This window comes from Clarias gariepinus, chromosome 27 (assembly GCF_024256425.1).
Source record: "Clarias gariepinus isolate MV-2021 ecotype Netherlands chromosome 27, CGAR_prim_01v2, whole genome shotgun sequence".
NCBI lineage: Eukaryota > Metazoa > Chordata > Actinopteri > Siluriformes > Clariidae > Clarias > Clarias gariepinus.
Window position 1 is genome coordinate 18,232,719 of NC_071126.1, and position 19,467 is coordinate 18,252,185.

The window sequence follows — 19,467 nt, forward strand, 5'->3', positions numbered from 1 at the left end:
CTACCAGACTGGAAATTTTTTTTTTTTTTTTGTATCAACTAAAGTGGATTATTGATTATCGTTCTTCTGTACGATATGATTTATATTCTTAAGGCAGTGATTCAACCCCACTAAATCTGTTACAGTACGTTTTGTTTTTTTTAGGGCGTAACTGCATGTGCATTTGATTTCCTAACGTTCGTGTACAAGACGTTCTGTTCGGAGCCAGTGTAAGCTGTGTGAACACGGCCTAGCTTTAATTGGTGCTTGTATTTACATTATATATAATGCTGTTTAAAAGTTTAAACCAGTATGAAGCAAAACTCGTCATTTAAGACTCAGGAACTCTACGAACTCGGATTTAAAAAGAAAGTAAAAGCAAGACAGACGGCCCACTTGGCTGAGGATTGATATCCTGGCAAAAGATTCGAATCGCACTTCAGAGAAAGAGAGAGAGAAAACCTAAGATTGTTGCATGAATTAATTTCAGTAGTTACCTTGTGTGATGAGATCATGTGAAAGAAGAAGTGGAAGAAATGTAGGGTCTGTTTAAAAAAAGAAAAAGGTGGTTTCTTTTTATTGTTGTTCCAAAAGATCTTGGAAGAAAATGTTAGCCCTTGCACAAATGCACAATTAAACATCAAAACTGAGCTTTACTTCTGTACTCAGAAATCAGCATGCAAAACCAAGACCATCAATTCGGTATCTCTTTCAGGAAGAGAGGAAAAGTACATCAAGGCAGAAAAATAAATATCTCATAAAAAACACCTCATCGACACGTTTAAAAAGGCGACAGGTCCGAAGAACGTGAAAACGTATACAAAGTGAGAAGAAGTCAAATTCCTTTACAATGTGTATACTGTAAAAAGGAATACAAAACAGTACAAAGCACTTTATATTCACATTACTGACATTAGGTATTGGCTTGTTTATTGTATAAATAATGTATTGAGGCACAACATGAGCCATTGAGCCTGGTTTGCTTTTTTCCTCTTTTTTTATGAAAATAGTCACCAACTCCAGCTAAAACTCGGGAAAAAAATTGTCCGAATGCCGTCGTTGTTTTTTAAAGAAGTAATTTAACGACGCGATCGACGTCAGGATTATAAATAATTGACCAGTGTTGCTTCGTATACTTCTGTAGCACCACGAATGTACAGATGTACAATCAGCTCTGTGTCCTCGAGAACCTCTGGTTCAGAGTCGTAAAACTCGCCGGGTCTCGATGCGACCCGGGGAAACTTCAACGGCGTTGTACCGCTTTATTCAGACAAACTCATCTGAAGCTTATTATTTTTAACAAAAATTTTGAGTCCTTCACTGTGATCATTTCTTTAGACACTGGTACATGAGACCTCGTGGGTTCAGGACGTAGCGCTCCGAGTTGAGGAACTTGAGGTACTGCGGAACGGTGGAGCGCGGAGCCACGTAGGACACGCCCGGAGAAACTGCCATGACCTCGGCGATCTTCTGTTTCATCTCCTTGATCTCCTGGTCCTGTTTGAGGAGTTTGGCTGCATGGGAACAAATACAGAGTAAAATTAATGGCTGAGATCATGGATCAATTTTCAAAGTTATCAATAGGCAGATCATGTGTTGGGTCTGGCTAAAAATTCTGGTAAAGCTAGCTGTCCAGTGATTGGTTGCAATGACCTATGACATCTCACCAACTGTGACTGCGGTAAAAGAAAGCTTCTTTGTTGATGACCCCAACATCTTGTAGCCCACGGACACACCCTACCGGCAAGTTGGAAAGGCCAATCAGAACGTGTTTTGGGATTGTGGGGAAACCCATAGGGATCCCATCAAGTGAGTAAACGACTGGAACAACTGCTTATAGAAACTGTTACAGATTTCTGATAGTCCTTATGATGTTTCTGGTTGTCTGTAATGGATTGTGTTGCTTTAGTCTATGTTTTTTTTCCAGTTGGGAATCCTCAACAGACAATCTACAGGAATGTGATTAAAACCATTAGTTCCATTGAGTCGTAATGTGAGATGTTCACTAACTCTGCGATATCTCCAGCTGTCTGCGAGCGTCCCCCAGCGCTGAGAACAGGTCCAGTTTGAGTCGTGTCTCCGCGCTCAGGTTGTACTCTAAATGCTGAGCTTTATCCTGAAGAGAGGAGAGCGCGGAGAGCAGCGCGTCGGCCTCGTGCTCTGTACACCTGAGCTTCTGCAGAGACTGGAAACAAGCAGGAATTAAATGCACACCTCAGCCTGAGGAGGGTCAAGGTGTTCTTTACTTTACCGCTGCCTGAAAACTCATCCTGGATTGCATTCCTCTACTTTGTTCCTGAGCTGAAATGTTATGGCAAATTCAATTAATCTTTAGTTAAAGAGAACTGAAGGGAAAGAAACCTGAAAGGAAACGAGGATGATTGACAGCAGGGGATAAGAAAGAAGGAAAATTGATGGGAGAGACAGAGAAGGAGGACGATTGAAGTGAATTAAAATAAAGGATATTTATATATAATTGTAGGATAGAGGGGAGAAATTAAAAGGATCAAATGGAAGGGAACAAAGAATTGAAGGAAATGTGTATAAATGAGGGGAGACTGAAGGATAAGGGAGAAGGATTGAAGGGAAGAAATAAAAAACGAAAGAGGATTGAAGAAGAGGAAGAGAGGAAAAGGATTAAAATGAGGATTGAAGTAGAGGAAATAAAAGGAGGAAGATTGAAGATGAGTAAGAGAAGGTGGAGGATTAAAGGGAGGAAGATAAAGGAGGAGGATTGAAATGAGAATTGAAGTGAAAGAAGGTTCTTCAATTGAAGTGGAGGGAAAGAAAGGAGGAAGAGGACTGAAAGGAGGGATAAAAAGGAGGATTGAATAGGAGGGAACTAACTTATAGCTGCTTGTGTAGAGAGCGATACAGGATGAACAGTCAGGATCTCCCCTGTCTAACATTCACTGATTGACATTTAGTGTAGGAGAGGATATCGAATCACAACACACAACCTACAGCTAAGTGCAAAAGTTTGCACACACTAATGGCGTTATTGTAAGTTAGATTTTTCTGTCATACTTTTATTATTACAAGTAACTAAAAAGTGCATGTTTCAGAATTCCACCAGCAGTTTGTAAATGGTTTCTTCTCCTGTTTGATCCTGGATCCCTTTTTATTTATTTTAGAAAATAGAAAATCAGCCAATCAGAAAACAGTGTGATTATCAGTTAGTTCAGTGGACTGCTCTAACTAAAAGGAGGCGTTTATGTTTCAAAAGCATAATCTTTGCAGCTTGATAACGGAACTTCCCTATTGGCCGACAGTAATGACACGTACGTCTCATCCACTGAACTTTAATTTTATGCTTTCTGACATATTTCTCTGACCATATCAAAGTTAAAAATGATCAACATGATCACAGAACAAAAATTACTTTGGTCTTGAAAGGCATGCATTAAGCTGTGCAGTACTGAGTGCGATAGTTTGTACACCCTTTAATCTGTACCAGTAAGACAGTATGTTCGGTTTTGCAGACATGACAGGTTGAAAATAATATTAGGTTGTGTGTTTATTTATAAATCCAGAGAGTTCTCATGGGGTATTGGATTGTATCCCACGATATGCTGGATGTAAGCCAAAGTCCTGCCAATCCATGCTACCTATAATGTTTTGCTACGTATTGGTTCTGCATATGCAAAGACAGACTCATTTGAGAATTGTTTAATTCATTTTGTTGATTATGTAATTGGAGCATGATTTGATAGACATGTTTGCCTATCAGAATATGCGACCCCTAGATTCTCCAAACAATTTCCTATAGCAAAGTATTAAAACATGCTCCACTTACAGTTACAATTTAAAATGTAATTATTTTTCAATAAGGTAGCATGAATAGATAGGCTTTTCTACCGATTCATGCTATGGTAGCATGTTTTGATAAGGCAGCACAATTTGGCAGAATGCCAGGATGGAAATAGTTAACCCAGGGCAGGGCACCATGCATACATACATACAGTACACACACACTGGATTATGTAATAGGAGAATTATTTGATGGGGTTATTTACCTATTAGAATATGCTACCCTAAATTTTCCAAGAATTTTCTTATCCTAAAGTATTGAAACAGGCTCCACTTACAGTTACAATACATGTAACAGTTTAAAATGTAATTATTTTTCAATAAGGTAGCATGAATAGATAGGCTTTTCTACCAATTCATGTTATGGTAGCATGTTTTGATAAGGCAGCACAATTTGGCAGAATGCCAGGATGGGAACAGTCAACCCAGTGCAGGGCACCATCTATACACACACACACACACACACACACACACACAAACAGATACCTAGGGGCAATTCAGAGTATAATTTATCCATAGATTCACCTAATGGCGGGTTTTTAGAGGCGAAAAAGAAACGTGAGAACATGGAGCAAAGCCACATGGATACAGGGAGAACACAAGAAACTTTGCAAAGAAAGTAACCTGAGCTCAGGATCAAACTGGAATGTGGTGCAAATATGCTTTAATGATCATAAGGGATACACACTTTTGCACTCAGCTAAACCATATGCCGCCACCACTACCAAAAAAAAAAAAATCACAGACAAATACAAACATGAAGCAAACCAAGCACAGAACCATCGGTATTCACAGATGTCGAACACAAAGGCGTGGACATGAAACCACAAAAGCAAACGGCACAAGACGGTTGGAACGTTATTAGTGAAACACAAACGTTACCTCCACTTCTTTTTCTAGCGCTAGCACTCGATTGTCTTTCCCCTGACAGTCCAGCTGTAGCTGTTTGTACTCTGTGTCTAGATCTCTAACTCTTTTCCTTAACAGTTGCGTCTCGCTGTGTTCCTGCCTAGTGGACAGGGAGAAAACACAGCAAGCGTGAGCCGACACACAGCGACCACGGCTCCGCGAGCCGCTACCGAAACATCTCTGCAAACATCCGCGTTATCATGCTTGTTTTTGTCATTTGCAAAGAAGAGGGGAAAGGAAAAAACAATCATGGATGTGCATTTAAGCAAGCAGCAGCATTGCAGTATAATAAATCAGATTGTGCATGAATATGTTCAGTCAGCTCCAATATTATTGGCACCCTTAATTAAAACGAGTGAGAAAAAGGTGATGCAAAAAAAGGTCTTTGTTGTGAATTGGATACTGAAAATCCAACCTTTAATGAAAGTCAAGTTATTCAAAGATTTAACTTATTTTTTTGCATCATCGCTTTGCCGACATGGCTACATGGAGCTTTGGTCTGAGGAAGACGCAGAAGCTGACCATGCACGTTACACGTTTATTTCTAACCTGTTCGATGCGTTACGTAGTAAAAAAGCTGCCTCGTTGAATTTCTGCGACCGAATTTCCGCCAGTTGTTTTTCTACAGTTAATCTGCTCTCGGTCTCCACTCTGGATTTCTTCTCCAATACGGCACAACTCTGCTTGTCCTTCTGCCTGGATTTACTCAGATACTGAAGCCTGAAGAGCGACAGAGAAAGAAAATGAAAATAATAATAATAATAATAAATTATGACAAATCAGCAGAATAACCATTACATGTACAGCAGGATACATCATCCATTATCTTTTCACACTCCAGAGTTACTGTACACCACAGCATGCCAACACACACACTAAGTCTCATTAATTCAATTTTATCCGTTTACATTAAACAGTAATCACGACGGTTATCACAGCTAGAAAGTTTTATGTTTAAATATATCTTTAAAATAAATAATATACACCGATCAGCATTAACATTATGACCACCTGCCTAATATTTAGTAGGTTCCCTGTTTTGCCACCAAAACACTAAGGCACTGTGTGTTCTGACACCTTTCTATTGGACCTTTTCAGCAATTTGAACTACAGTAGCTCTTCTTTTGGACTGGACAACACGGACCAGCCTTCGCTCCCCATCTGCATCAACATGTCGCCAGATCACCAGCTTTCCATCCATGGACCACTTGCATCCCACAAGAGCTACAGTTTTGGTATTGCTCTGAGCCTGTTGTCTAGACCTCACAATTTGGCTCTTGTCAAAGTCACTCATACGCTTCCAACTCCTGCTTCCAACACACTGCTGCCTAATACATCCCACCCACTTTCAGGTGCCATTGTAATGAGATATTGTAACTTTAGCTACTTTGACGAGGGCTAGATTGTAATATGTGATGGGTCAGAGGTCCAAACCTCAATACTACATCTTGAGTGGGATATTCCTGGTCTGTAGTGGTCACATCCTACCAAAAGTGGTTCAAAGAAGGTGAACTGAGTCACAAGTGGCCAAGGCTTGTTGATGCTGGATCATGTATTCTGGTCGTGCAACTACACAGTAGCTCAAATGGCTGAAAAGGTTAATGCTGGTTCCAATAGAAAGGTATCAGAACACACAGCTGTTTTTCCTGGCGGAATTAGGCTTATCACTAAAGACATTTGGTTTTGAGATCTAAAGTTGAATGTAAGGCTTTCTGCATCTAGATGTTGGCAGGGTTTTTGTTTAATCCCATTTTTTTTTAATGATCAAAAATCCTGGAACAGGTCTGTCTTCTTGTCAAGTTGTGCGCTGTTATATAGAACAATTCTGTTATAGATCAATATCTCTAAATATCTTGTTGCACTTATGAAAAAAGGATAAACCAACGTAAAGACCAGGATGCTCTCTATGGGAAGAAAACGAAGCCATTCTGGTGCTGAGAAAAGAGCAACAGTTTGGAATGGCATGAAAAAGAGAAAGAAAGAAAAAAGAAACTAAACATCAAACAAGTGGTAGCAGCTAATGACAGAAGCATTGTGAGAACTGTGAAGAAAACAACCAAAACAATAGCAAGTGACATCACTAACATCGCCACATCATCTCATCTCTCACCTTTCTGTCTGTCAAATTACAGAGAATTACATCAACACAAGAACACACACTGCCAACACCACAAATGACTTCCTCAGTGAGGGAAGTGGGCGGTTTTAGACTGGCCAAGTCAATCAGCAGACCTTCAAGGGATAGTTTGGGGTTTTCCAAGTCTGTCTTAAATCAAATTTGAGGTGTGTGTGTGTGTGTATACTGTAAGTACATTACCATAGAGCTTACTCGTTATAAACTTTCCTTCTCTGCCTTCTAAGCTACATCAAGTTGGTATCTTTCAAAGTTATGGTGTATATAGTACAAATTGAACTCTTTTCTGTCCTGGTTAGCCATACTAGTCCTGGTTGGACTTTCTGTGGAAAGAAAAGAGTTACATTTGTAATAATTCCACCATACCTTTGAAGGATGGTAACTTGATTTACTGCAGATGGAGCTGCGGAAGGTTTATACGAGACTCAGCTGAACTTTGGAATGTATTTTTGCACGGAATGAGGGTTGTGGAATTCCCTGATTGCCTACGTTCGGCCAAAACATGGTATTGATGCTAAAAAATAAATCTGCATATAGTAAAACACCATTTTTCATAATACTTAATGCTTCTTATCTCCCAATCCATGCTGATTTTTTTTTTCTAAATATAAATACACATTTATATTTTTATCAAATAAACAGAAACACATTTCCAAAATATTATTTCATGCCCTTTTATGTTTTAGAATCCGGAACTTTTTTTGAATTCAAATCTTTCAACGGTCTTAACTGTCATTCAGATGAAACTTGGCCGATTTAGATTTCACATGAAAAGACATAAACCTGAAAAAGTGTATTATTCTAAAATGCAAAATTGTCTAGACATTGCGACATGAATCTGACATGGTTACGGACACTACAGATTTTTTGCTTTTAAAGCTTTTACCAAAAAAACTATTTAAACAATTTTTACAGGACATATGCTTCTTAAAGCTTCCACCTATTTTAGTATCAATACTCATAAAGAAATATAAATAATTAGCATTTTAAATTATTATAGTTTAAAGCAAAACAGTATAACGCTGAAAAATGTCCATTTTTGGGGCCACATATAAAATCATGTCTCCAAAACAACTGAAGTTAAGAAATTGACATTTTTGGGGAAGCGAGATTGGTCACATCCATGTTGTCAAAAAAACTCGAGAATGAACTTCACATTGTCTGTATTATATGTCAACTCTAACTAACTAACTAACTAACTAACTAACTAACTAACTAAATAAATAAATAAATAAAAAACTAACTAACTAACTAACTAAAAAACTAACTAAAAAACTAAAAATCAGACCCAATACTATGTTTTGGCTGAGCAGTTAAACATATAACAACCAAGACCTATAATAATATACTTACATGAACCTCAAATCTGATTTAAGAATGTAAACCATTCCTTTAACCTAACTCCAGGAGAGGAGACGCCAACTGAAAGAAGCTGAGGTACAAGCTTGGAAAAGCATCACAAAATACACCGACTTGATGCAGTTATTCCAAGTGAGGGATACAGCAGCAAATATTAATCATTATCAACCTGCTTCGGTTTTCAATTTCCTCGACTTATAATTACATGAGTTTTCCAGAAGTATGTTTAGACTGCATTGCTGCAATAACTTTACACTCCTTTAGGAAAACGGGGAGCTCGTGTGAGGTTTATTTGCACTTGAGTGGCTAATTTAAGTGGTTTAAGCCCTCACTTGTTCTGCAGAAGTTCATTGGCGTGTCTGAGCAGTGAGACTTCGGGCCGCAGGCTGTTCTCGCTGTTGGTGAGGTTACAGATGTGACTGCGTAACTCCTGCTCGTTCTGTCTGCTCGTCTGCAGCTCAACCTTCAGCTTCCTCATCTCCTGCTCCAGCCTGCAGACATACGCCATGCTGTCTTTTACTAAACATTCTGGAAACATTTTTTTACAATAATAAAAGTATAACTATATATAAACGTATTCGTTTCTTACTTGGAGATCTGCTCAGCATGAGGATTGTGAAGAACCTGGATGTTTGTGCTCCGTTCTCCTGTGTCTCCATTGGAGCTGATGGCTTTTGGGTTTTTCTTCTCTTTCTTCTCTGCCTTGCTGGTTACGATGTTCACCGAGCTCTTCTGCACTTTAACCTGGGGTCCTCTAGAGACTCTCAGAGCTTTCCCACTTTGCTCCTCCTGAGGTAGTTGTTCGTGGACGTCTGGAAGCAGCGCCGAACCTGAGCGCGCCTCGACCCCGTGCTGCTTAGATCCTGGAGGCTGAGGGTTCGGTTCTCGTATCCGGGCGTCCCCCGCATCTCGCTCCGTTCTCCCGTGCAGCCTGTGGAGTTGGGGACAGTCCCCGTGGTCTGGCTTGTCCTCTGATATGACGGTGTCGTTTGGACACGGGTATTGCATGAGCCCTGGTTTGGTCCTCCATTTGGATTCTGGTTGAAGAATAATAATAACGCATAAATACAATGTTGCTTTGATGGCTCGATGGTTAGTAAATAAGTGATGAAATAAGGCAAAAAAAGTCTGCTTGCCTTCCACCCCTGGCTTTGGGTAGAGCTGTGTGTACGGAGGTAGGGGATGTTGAAGGAAATGCATGTGCAAGTCGTTTTCGCTCTGAACTGCTTTTTGTGTGCGAAGTTTTAAGATGCCAGAGAAGTAACATGTTGCATCAAATCCCATGTACACCAGCGGATAGCCAATGCTGCGCAGTTAAAGAAGGACATTATTACTGTGTCCATCACCAACACGACAACGGCTCCATTAGTGTTTATATCACAAGGTCTCATCAACGACATAGTAAGACTGATGTGGGGAAAACCATTACATACGCATATGCAAGTGGTGGTCATAAGCGTCTTGTTTTCGTACCTAAAATGTCTGTCACGCCCAATATAAATGATATTTGGTCCTTGTTAAATGTGAACAGTGCGCCAATATTTAAAAAATCCTAAAAAGCAGACATTGACCAAACAGCATGTGATTTTCGAGCATTTCAAGTCATTTACCGATTTTCTCCCTCATTTAGTTGTAGCCAGTTCTCTCTGTAAGGACCCGCTCCTATCAATACCAACCAAGGAAGGCGAAGACTATCGCATACTTCCTCGCGCCATCAAACTGCATCTTTTCACACTGCTGCTCACACATTGTCTAGGACAGCAGAACACAATAAGAGGAAAGTGCTATCCGCCCCTTCCAACTGCTTGAGCTCACAGATGGCCGTGATCGGCTAGTCTCGCCACAATTGATGTGAAAGTCCCGGTATGCCATGCATGCCCCTAAGAGATCACGGCCAGTCTGCTCTAGATTCTCGTCCACTGGTGGCTGTAGAATCCACAGTGAGTCAACCTCGATAGGACGAACTATAGTTTTTAATGTCCTTGACTGCAGTCAGCTTTGGTCATAATAGTGCAAGTGTAGCAGAGGTGGGTAGTAACGAGTTACATTTACTTAAGTAACTTTTTGAAAAAAAAAATTGTATTTTACGACATACCAGTGAGCAGCAAATAGGTGAGAGAGGTTGGCGTATGGGTTCTTCAGGTCTCTCAGCCTGAGCGAGGTCTCCGTGTATACGAGAAGAATCCATAATGTCACAGTTGACAGGCAAATACCTTTTTCTAAAAAGAAAAATAAGAATAAAAAAAGAGACAAAGTGTTTTAAGAATCTGACAGCACATTTGCTCTGCTTTATGGACGCTGAATAGAGTAATAGGGTTATTCAAAATGTTCCCCAGCTTACCTGTGTGCCATATGTAGTTGAGTAACACGTATGTGCTGGCTGCGAAAAACAGCCAGTGTAGCGGTACAAAAATTAAACAGAATATATCCAGCGTAAACGCGGCGCACACAAAGACCATACAGATAGCCTGAAAAAGAAAAGCGAAAGAACCGTCAGAGACCGAAAAAGTCAAGTAACATCGAGTAAAGAGTGTTCACTACTCACATAAAAATGGGCATTGAACCAAAAATGTGAGAGTTCATAAGAAAACTAGTTATGTATTTCTGTAAAAAAAAAAAGACAAGAAAAACGTGTGGAGTGCTTGCTGTACAAGACCTTATGAATGAACTGTTGCTATAGAAACGATGTATTAAAAAGAACTGAGTGTTCTCGACATGTTTTGCAGCTAAACGGCTGTCAGAGGTGCTGTTATAGAAAATTCATCAAAACATTCTGACCAATCAGGGTGGAGGATTCCACAGCACATTAACAAACTGATCCACACTTATTTCACTATTCCACAAATGATTTAAGAAGTACTTGAATGGATAAACAGTGGTGGCCAAAAGTATTGGAACGGACCTAAAATTCAATGTTTTAAATTGAATAATTGCCATTATTTAAAAAAAGAAAAGAAAAAAACAATCAAGGTAGTAAGAATAAAATGTTATTTAACACAATTAACTTATGGTACAACAATAATATTTAGTATGAAATCATTTACTCTAGTCACCTGTTTTGTGCACATGGAGAACTATAATACATGACATCACTCACTCACTCATCTTCTATACCGCTTTATTCTGTATTCAGGAATAAAGGAGACTTAGGGCACGAGGCGGGGTACACCCTGGACAGGGTGCCAATCCATCGCAGGGCATACACACATGCACACACTCATTCACACACTATGGGCGATTTGGGAATGCCAATTAGCCTAACCTGCATATCTTTGGACTGTGGAAGGAAACTGGAGTACCCAGAGGAAACCCACCGTGCCGCCTAATACATGACATACAGGTATGCTGTCTTAATACTTTTGGCCACCATTGTATGTGTCATTATTATAAAAATGTCTTCATATTATTTATTCTGAAGTAAAAATGTTGATAATAAACGCATATGGGGAAAACTGCTTGTGTGTGAAAACAGGACAAGCTGCATTAAAGTGACTGTGGTGTGGAGTAAAGGCGTGTACCAGGCCGTGGCAGTGGAACGTGGTGTAAACGGTGCCGAGGAAGAGCCAGCATGGCCACAAGTATTCCAGTCTGAACTCGAGAATAAAGTCAGCCAGGAGCACCACCATCCACACGGTCATGAACTTCAGGAACGAGTACGCACTAAACCAAGGAAGAAAAGGATATTTGAGGAATGTTGGTCATTAAGCAAAGTGAATGATTAAGATGCATAAAAACAAAGGGTTAACTGGTTTGTATAGTTCCTAGTGACGTCTTTGCTCAACCCCTTAAAACAGCATTTTTTGCATTACTATACAGTATTTTATATATGTAGGCTCAGGATATATAATATACAGTGACATATCCTTATTTTCAGCACAATCTTAGCAATAAGATGATTAAAATAAGATTAATTTACTTTAATTTTAATCCCCTATAAAAACCATGACTAAGCAAAAAAATTAAAATCAGCCACATTGAAAAAAATGTTTTTTAACAAAAAAATAATATAAACTTAAACATTTTGTAAGTTTGACAATTTTGCTAGATCATTCCTATATTCCAGTAGAGGTCAAATTAATTTATTGTAAAAGTAACAATAACGTATAACAATCCTTACAGTATATACAGTCGCTATGTTAATCGGAGTTGTGTTTCCAGCACATAGCGGTTTTAAATTGTATGAAATAAATATGATTATTCCTTTTTTTTCAAGATTATTTTAATGATTCCCGCCGATGTTCATAAAGCTCGGCCCCCTTGCAGGATTTACAGTGGTCTGTAGAGTAGAGAGTTTATAATGACTAACCGGAGATGCATTCCAAACACAAACAAGCAGTCTGGAGCGGAATTAGTTAACAGATTTACTGTAATGCAGTTTTGCTAAGGCCATGCCCTAATTAGCTGTTTTAATCATATTCTTGCATATTTATGCCTATATCACCTATTGCATCTTTTTGGGATTTAGTTTTGAAGAGAGGTATGAGTAACGCAAATGTTTCACAAACATATAAATTATTTATGGATTATTTACATTGTACATAGTGAATGATCTGTGCAAGGAAAGTGCAGTGTAATACTTCAGTAATGATAGTGAAGTAAGTAAATACTGTAATAGTATGTTAACTGTTTCCAGAGAAACAATACAGTCAGTTTCAGAGATCTTCAGCTGTGCAATTAAAATCGTTCTGAGGTTGTAGCAGGAGAAACTTATTTTTTCTGAACCCTTTTTTTTTAAATCCTTAGTATTTAAAGATTTAAAGTTTTTCTAAAAGTACATTCAAATTAGTAGTCCATAATGTTTTTATTTTTTGTTTAAAACAACACACAAACATGAATCCTTTTATAAACAGGATTGATTATATTAAAAAATATATATTTTTTTATTTCCTTCTACAGGTACAGCCTTGATTGTATAAAGTATTTTATTATGAATTACAGTTTTTTTCCACATTACTGCATACTTCTAATTTGAATTATTTATTTAGTAATGTCTGAACACTATTTTAAATTTAATTTTGTCATTTTTTATATAGTTAATTAGTTTTGTAATTTTTGTACAACATACCATTTGCAGAAGAGTATAATCCAACAAGCAATTGAAGCATAAAACAGTTATACAGTGTGTATGTGCATGGATAGTGAATGTGCAAAATGAGTCTCGTAAACAAAAAAAGTCAACACAAAAATAAAAGGAAGTTTTAGAAACAAAAAACATTTTCATTTCATATGTTACTCATAAATGAATTTAGACATATATATGACGTTATATATATATATATATATATATATATATATATATATAATGTTTGTTTATGTTTATGCCTTACATAAATGTTGTTGTTTATGCTTTACATATAAAATACATTTCATAAAAATTGGATAAAAAGATTGCTAAAAACCATCCAATTAAAAACCTTAAAAGAATAATCGCATTTAAAAATGAAAAAAAAATAATAATAATCTAAGTTCTTGTGACAAATTATTTCACAATAAATTCTAACACACCATTAGCTTTTTATTTTTTTAAATCCGCCCCTCATTTTTATAATCACACTTTCATGATATCAATTCCCCTTCCTTCCATGTCTAGGCTTAGATGTTTTCCTTCCTGACTGAACGCAGACACTGAGTGTGTTCATCTGTTCATCAGGAACATAAACACACCACGGATCCACGGATTCCTGCGCTCTGCTTTGTTCATAAAAAAATAAAATAAATAAACATAACGTGACACAAAACGTCCAGATGATCAAAAGGGAAGGCGGAATTCATCTCTAGACGTGAATAAAGCTGTAGAGAAGGTGTTATGGCGCGGCATTGGCGCCTCTTTTGTTTTCACTTCCTTTGTTCAGCATCCTTTTGTGTTCGGTTACCATGGCAACCTCTGATCTCATCACCTGAAGTGTTTTTTGACGCGGCTATTTAAGGAACGGTGGAAAAGAAGACACGGAGAACACATACACACAGAGTGAGCTTGCACAAATCACCTGTTTGTCAAGATTAGATGAATGATTTAGGAATATGAATATGAAGATAAATAGTTTCGGTAACAGATTAAAGGTTTATCACGAGCTCCGCTTCCGGACAGTGATTAAAACACTGATGTAGATAATTTTTTCCTTTTAAACAGCAAAACATCCTTTGTGAGAAAGACAAGGCCAAACACATGATAATGAGATTTAATGAGATTTTTTTTAATGTAGAAATATGCAAATTATTATTTTTTGGTTTTTAAGGAAAAATTGCTATTTAATCTGTACTTGAGTTGACTTGTTTTATTGCATGATGTAGATTGATAGAATTATAATATATTACTGTATTAGTAAAAATACTTTTAATTTAATTTTTTTTATATATATATATATATATATATATATATATATATATATATATATAATTTATGTAACATAAACAAAATATAGCATTTAAAACCTACATTATTATTAGTTAATTTAATATATAATAATAATAATAATAATAATAATAATATTTTTTTATAATTATTATTAATAATAATATAAAACAATAATAATAATAATAATGATATTTATTATTATTGTTGTTGTTGCAGTGTTGACAACATCCAGACATCCAGTCTGAGAAGACAATATGTTATTAATAATAATAATAATAATAATAATAATAATAAACGTTATCCAGGTTGGCAAATAGAGTTGAGATTTTATTTAGACTATCAGTTATTGATTTGGTATCTGATCAGGCCTGATGATGATGATGATGATGATGTTGTTGTTTGAGCGCATGATCCTTGCTGGAATGTCTGCGTGTGTGTGTGTGTGTGTGTGAGTGTGAGTAGGTGGTGAAATGGTGGTGAAGTATCTGAACCCCAGCAGTAAGAGGGATGATGATGAACAAAGCCCCAGCAGCTGGAACCCACCTCTCTGAGATCCTCTCGGTCAGTCTGAGCTTCTTCATCTTGCGCAGCTTCGCCACGTCCAGACAGCGTTTCTTCATCTTCTGTCTCTCTGCGTGTCTCCGCTGCTGCTGCTGTCACACTGATGCCTTAACCTGAGGAGGAGACGCTTTGTGTGTGTGTGTGTGCTGCTCAACAAAGGTGCAGCTCCATCCCAATCCGTGCGATCCTGCACTAAAGAGTCTCCCTATATGTTCCACCAGATCCCCTAACCCGACCTACAGGGGGCGCACTAACACAGGAGGAAGTGCGCGGTTTGGGACGGAGCCCAGCATTCAGCCCTGAGACTCCAAACCCTGCACGGAGTCATCTTGATTTTTACACTAAATAGTCACTCTGGTACCTTTTAGCCCTAATTACTGCCCAGATCATTATTACAGCCTTTAAAGGTACACTATCTTCAGATTTAAAAAAAATTATAAAAAAAAAAAATATAGGCTATATATATATATATAAAGATACCAGGGACAAGCACAGATGCAGTTAGTACCCTTTTTTCCCTGCACACTGTAAACTATAGCATGAAATTTATTAATATATTTTCTCTTTTTGTCTTACGCCCTTAGGAGCACCTGATAAATCCCCCCCCAAACTCTACAGTATATCATAATGGCCATTTCTGCTAAATAAATATCTGACCAAAATAAAAATGTGTCAGATAAAACTGGTAAATAAACACAAAACTCTAACAGTAAAGTTATAGATAAGCTGATAAATAAATCAATATATCTGGAAATTTAATCTATTGAAATAGAAGAAAACTGTGGCCAACAGCTTGGTTAAATAAACAGATAAATCTGGTAAATGATTAAATCCCATAAACAAAGCTAACGAATAAATAGATAAACCTGGTAAATACATCTAGTATGGAAATATTTAAGCTGGTAAATATAGAAATTTGGTAAATAATTGTGAATAAATCTGGTGAATGAATAAATAAGTATGGTAATAAACCTGAAAAATAGACAAATTTGGTGGACAGTTAATAAATCTTAAGTTTAAATGTTATATAAACAGTAAAATCTGGTAAATATACAGTATCTGTTCATAAATAAATAAATCAGGTAAATAATCCTGGACAATAATGAATAAATCAGGTAAAACAAACAATTAATAGATAAATCCAGTGAATAAACTGGGTGGAAAAAATAGATAAAACTTAAATATATCTGGCAAATTAATAGACGACCCTATTAAATAAACCTGTGGAGGTCAAAGTGAGTGTACAGTGTGTCTACAATAAACAGAACTATTTTTACTGTAAAATATACAATATTTTAAGATTGAGAGAGGACAAGGGGGATTATGGAGCGGAAAATGAACATCAGAAATGCGCACACCACAGTGACCTTTTTTCCATACAATGGCTAATAAAACAGAAAAATGTCAACCACTTACTAATTAATCAATTTTTATGTTAGTTTTAACTGTAATGTGTGGATTTTAAAATGTCATTGAGGTGGGAATTGAGGGGAAACATGGCATTATTGATATTGCCCTTAAAGTAAGTTAAATTAAAAGTACAGATCAAATCAAGCAGGGTTACTCAATATTTAATTACATGGGCTATACAGTAAGTCAAGTGTGATGGCTTCTGGCATCAATTTGGTTTGAGATAATGTCACTATTAAATACAAAAATACATCTGGAGTAAGAAGCACTACTAATGAATTAAATAGCCAACCTGTTTAGTAAAAATATTACATTTAACACTGACTAGTCAGAGTCCTAATGCTTTGCTTATAGTAATTTCTTAGACACTGACTTTAGATCTTTATCGTAAGGGGAAAAAATACAGCACAAATGCACATCATATACAGTACATAAATATTGTAATCAGGTTTAAAGAAAAAAAGAAGGCAAGGTAAAAAGCAGATCAGTGGGGTGAAATGATGTCTAAATGATGAAATCTGTTATCTCAGGATAATTTAATTAAATAATATCAACGGTGTACTGAATGAAAGAAGTGAACAGAAAGCCATAGTTTCATGATAACATGCACGCACCACACTTAGGTGCTATTATGATCATCATTACGACTAATTAACAAATACACAAAAACAAGAGAACAAATAAGAATTGCTAACAATGTATGCAGTTCATTTCTGTGTGATGGGGAAAGAGTTCTGGTCCATGAGCTCGCCAACTTTTTCCTGCAGTATGTGCACAACTTCAGCCAAAATAAAGACGTGTGTATCATCTAGGTCCTGAATTATGAACTTCTTCCCCAGAGCTGAGGTCTCGTCCAGGTACAGAAGGAACTGCTTCATCGCGGGATCGCTGCATTTCAAGGCAAGAAATGACATTTACGCAGATTATGTTTATGCAAGGATGATTCATGTTACTCATTACTGAGGATAAAGAGAGATAAAGAGTTACCATTCCACAAGAACTCCTTTTAATACATTCACCATCTTCGGAATATAAAAACGAAGTCAGCTCGCAGACCAAATCCCTTGAATAAGCAACCTTGTGAAAATGGAGACAAATAAAACAAATAAGGAAGCAATAACAAACTACTTTAAACACTAAACATTTGCTAATCAAAAAGCTAGCTAGAGAAAAAGAAGTTATACACTAAACACTAGTTATAGTTATGAAAAAAAAAACAGCACAACTGAAAGCTACAGTAATGAGTTAAGATACAACAAAGCCCGAAATGTGTCCCTAAAACAAAAACATGAGTTGTTTAGGTGTATAATTTAATAATGTTAGCATGTTGGGACACACGGTGCGCGTATATACTACGTCTTACGGTACAAATAAAGCGCTTTGGTGGAAGAAGACGGTTCATATTTTTTAGTTAAATTTTCTTGTAGTTTTATACATTTTTGTATAAAAATACAAAATACATACTGCACGCAATACGTGCTCCTTTAATATAAAATTAATTCAGATTTTAATACAATGTTACACAAAAACATGGCTGCCATTGTTACCGTAAAACCTCATATTTAAGTGTATTCAAAGTTCCTAGCGCAGTCGTATTAGCTAGCTCTTTGTTACATCATTAATGATCATCGCTCACAAAGTATTCGTGTATTAATGTTAAACCGCCGTACTTACAACCTCATCTTCACACTTATTTAAAAGAAAATAAATCTAAAAGGTGTTTTTATGGGGAAAATACTTACAACGTAAGCACCGGTTGTTTTCCTGTTACTTTGGTCGCTTATCAATGACGTAACAATGCCACAACAGCGCCACCTTGTGTAATGGAGTATACTAAAAACATTTATAAGTACACTATGTGCAAGTCTGTACTCCCCCACGTTTTATTTATAGTATATAAGTTATGAATAAAATGAAATGTGGGTGTGCTTTATAAAAAAAATAAAAATAAAAAAACAATAATACATAAAGGTAATATATGTACAATATTTTTAATAGAATATATTTTTGTTCTATGCTGGGTGGGAAGTGGGTAATACACGACATGAGCAAAATTATTTACACAGTACATGAGCAAAAAAAAAAAAAAAAACTTAATGACTTACCATCACATTCCACAAAATTATCTGAATGGAGTCAACCCATGGAGTCAATGGCACGTTTTTATATTTTCATTACCACAATTACCCTTGGGTTCACCCATCCATGTATTTGTTCATCCATCTATACATTCTTCTATTCATCCATAAATGTGTTCATTTTTATCCATCTATCCATCTTTCCACCATACATACATGTATTTGTTCATTAGTCCACCTATCCATTTATTAATGCATCATACTTGCATTCATCAGCTGTCTATCATCCATCCATCCATCCATCCATCCATCTGCATACTGCATAGGAACCCATGCACCCATTCTATCTGTCTAATCATCCATCAGGGTGGCACGGTGGCTTAGTGGTCAGCACTGTCACCCTGCACCTCCAGGGTCGAGTGTTTGATTCCCGCCTAGGGGCCTGTGTGCAAAGAGTTTGAATGTTCCTCCCATGCATGGTGGGTTTCCCCCGAGTACTCCAGTTTCCTCCTACAGTCCCCAGTCATGCAGATTAGGTTAATTGGCGTTCCCAAATTGCCGGTAGTGTGATATCTCTTCAGGGCGATCCATCAGATGGCACGCGGACAAACCAAAATACACAAGCCATCCATCATCTATCCATCCATTTAATCTGTCCATGTAATCTTTCATCCATCCAGTCCTTTCCATTCCATCCACTCCATGCTGGAAGTTAAGACTTACTTCTTCCTACTCTACATCCCTCCTGGTGTGTGAGACGGTGTGCAATGCCGTCTCACACACTTGTCCACATGCCCACTTGTCGCCATAATTGTGTTTGATACTTTTGTTGATTTTTGCACTCAGCTGTAAATTCTTATGATCATAAGGAT

General features: G+C 37.2%; 2 protein-coding genes across 3 annotated transcripts; both read right to left on the bottom strand.

Moving 5' to 3' along the window:
* Positions 1–554: 554 nt before the first annotated feature.
* Positions 555–15,304, bottom strand: si:dkey-12h9.6 (macoilin). The gene is made up of 11 exons (XM_053488486.1): positions 15,090–15,304; positions 11,710–11,851; positions 10,533–10,659; positions 10,287–10,410; positions 9,328–9,497; positions 8,781–9,228; positions 8,524–8,682; positions 5,248–5,418; positions 4,672–4,798; positions 1,990–2,164; positions 555–1,493 (listed from the first exon to the last, which is right to left on the bottom strand). Exons 1-11 carry the CDS (start codon positions 15,164–15,166, stop codon positions 1,306–1,308), a joined length of 1,908 nt encoding a protein of 635 aa, XP_053344461.1. The 5' UTR covers positions 15,167–15,304; the 3' UTR covers positions 555–1,305.
* A 1,730-nt stretch (positions 15,305–17,034) lies between these two features.
* Positions 17,035–18,328, bottom strand: gtf2h5 (general transcription factor IIH, polypeptide 5). Of its 2 annotated transcripts, none has more exons than XM_053489245.1 (3): positions 18,260–18,328; positions 17,505–17,594; positions 17,035–17,405 (listed from the first exon to the last, which is right to left on the bottom strand). In XM_053489245.1, exons 2-3 carry the CDS (start codon positions 17,537–17,539, stop codon positions 17,225–17,227), a joined length of 216 nt encoding a protein of 71 aa, XP_053345220.1. In that variant the 5' UTR covers positions 17,540–17,594; positions 18,260–18,328; the 3' UTR covers positions 17,035–17,224. The 2 variants fall into 2 exon arrangements, with proteins under 2 accessions (XP_053345220.1, XP_053345221.1); XM_053489246.1 differs by having other exon boundaries at positions 17,505–17,580; positions 18,260–18,317.
* Positions 18,329–19,467: the final 1,139 nt, after the last annotated feature.

Coding starts and splice junctions, on each gene's coding strand:
- si:dkey-12h9.6 (XM_053488486.1), bottom strand. CDS start 15,166: ATGAAGAAACGCTGTCTGGACGTGGCGAAGCTGCGCAAGATGAAGAAG. Junction 10,660..11,709: donor CGTTCCACTGCCACGGCCTG/GTACACGCCTTT, acceptor TTTCTTTTTCAG/GCTATCTGTATGGTCTTTGT. Junction 10,411..10,532: donor CAACTACATATGGCACACAG/GTAAGCTGGGGA, acceptor TTTTCTTTTTAG/AAAAAGGTATTTGCCTGTCA.
- gtf2h5 (XM_053489245.1), bottom strand. CDS start 17,539: ATGGTGAATGTATTAAAAGGAGTTCTTGTGGAATG. Junction 17,406..17,504: donor AAAGGAGTTCTTGTGGAATG/GTAACTCTTTAT, acceptor CTTGAAATGCAG/CGATCCCGCGATGAAGCAGT.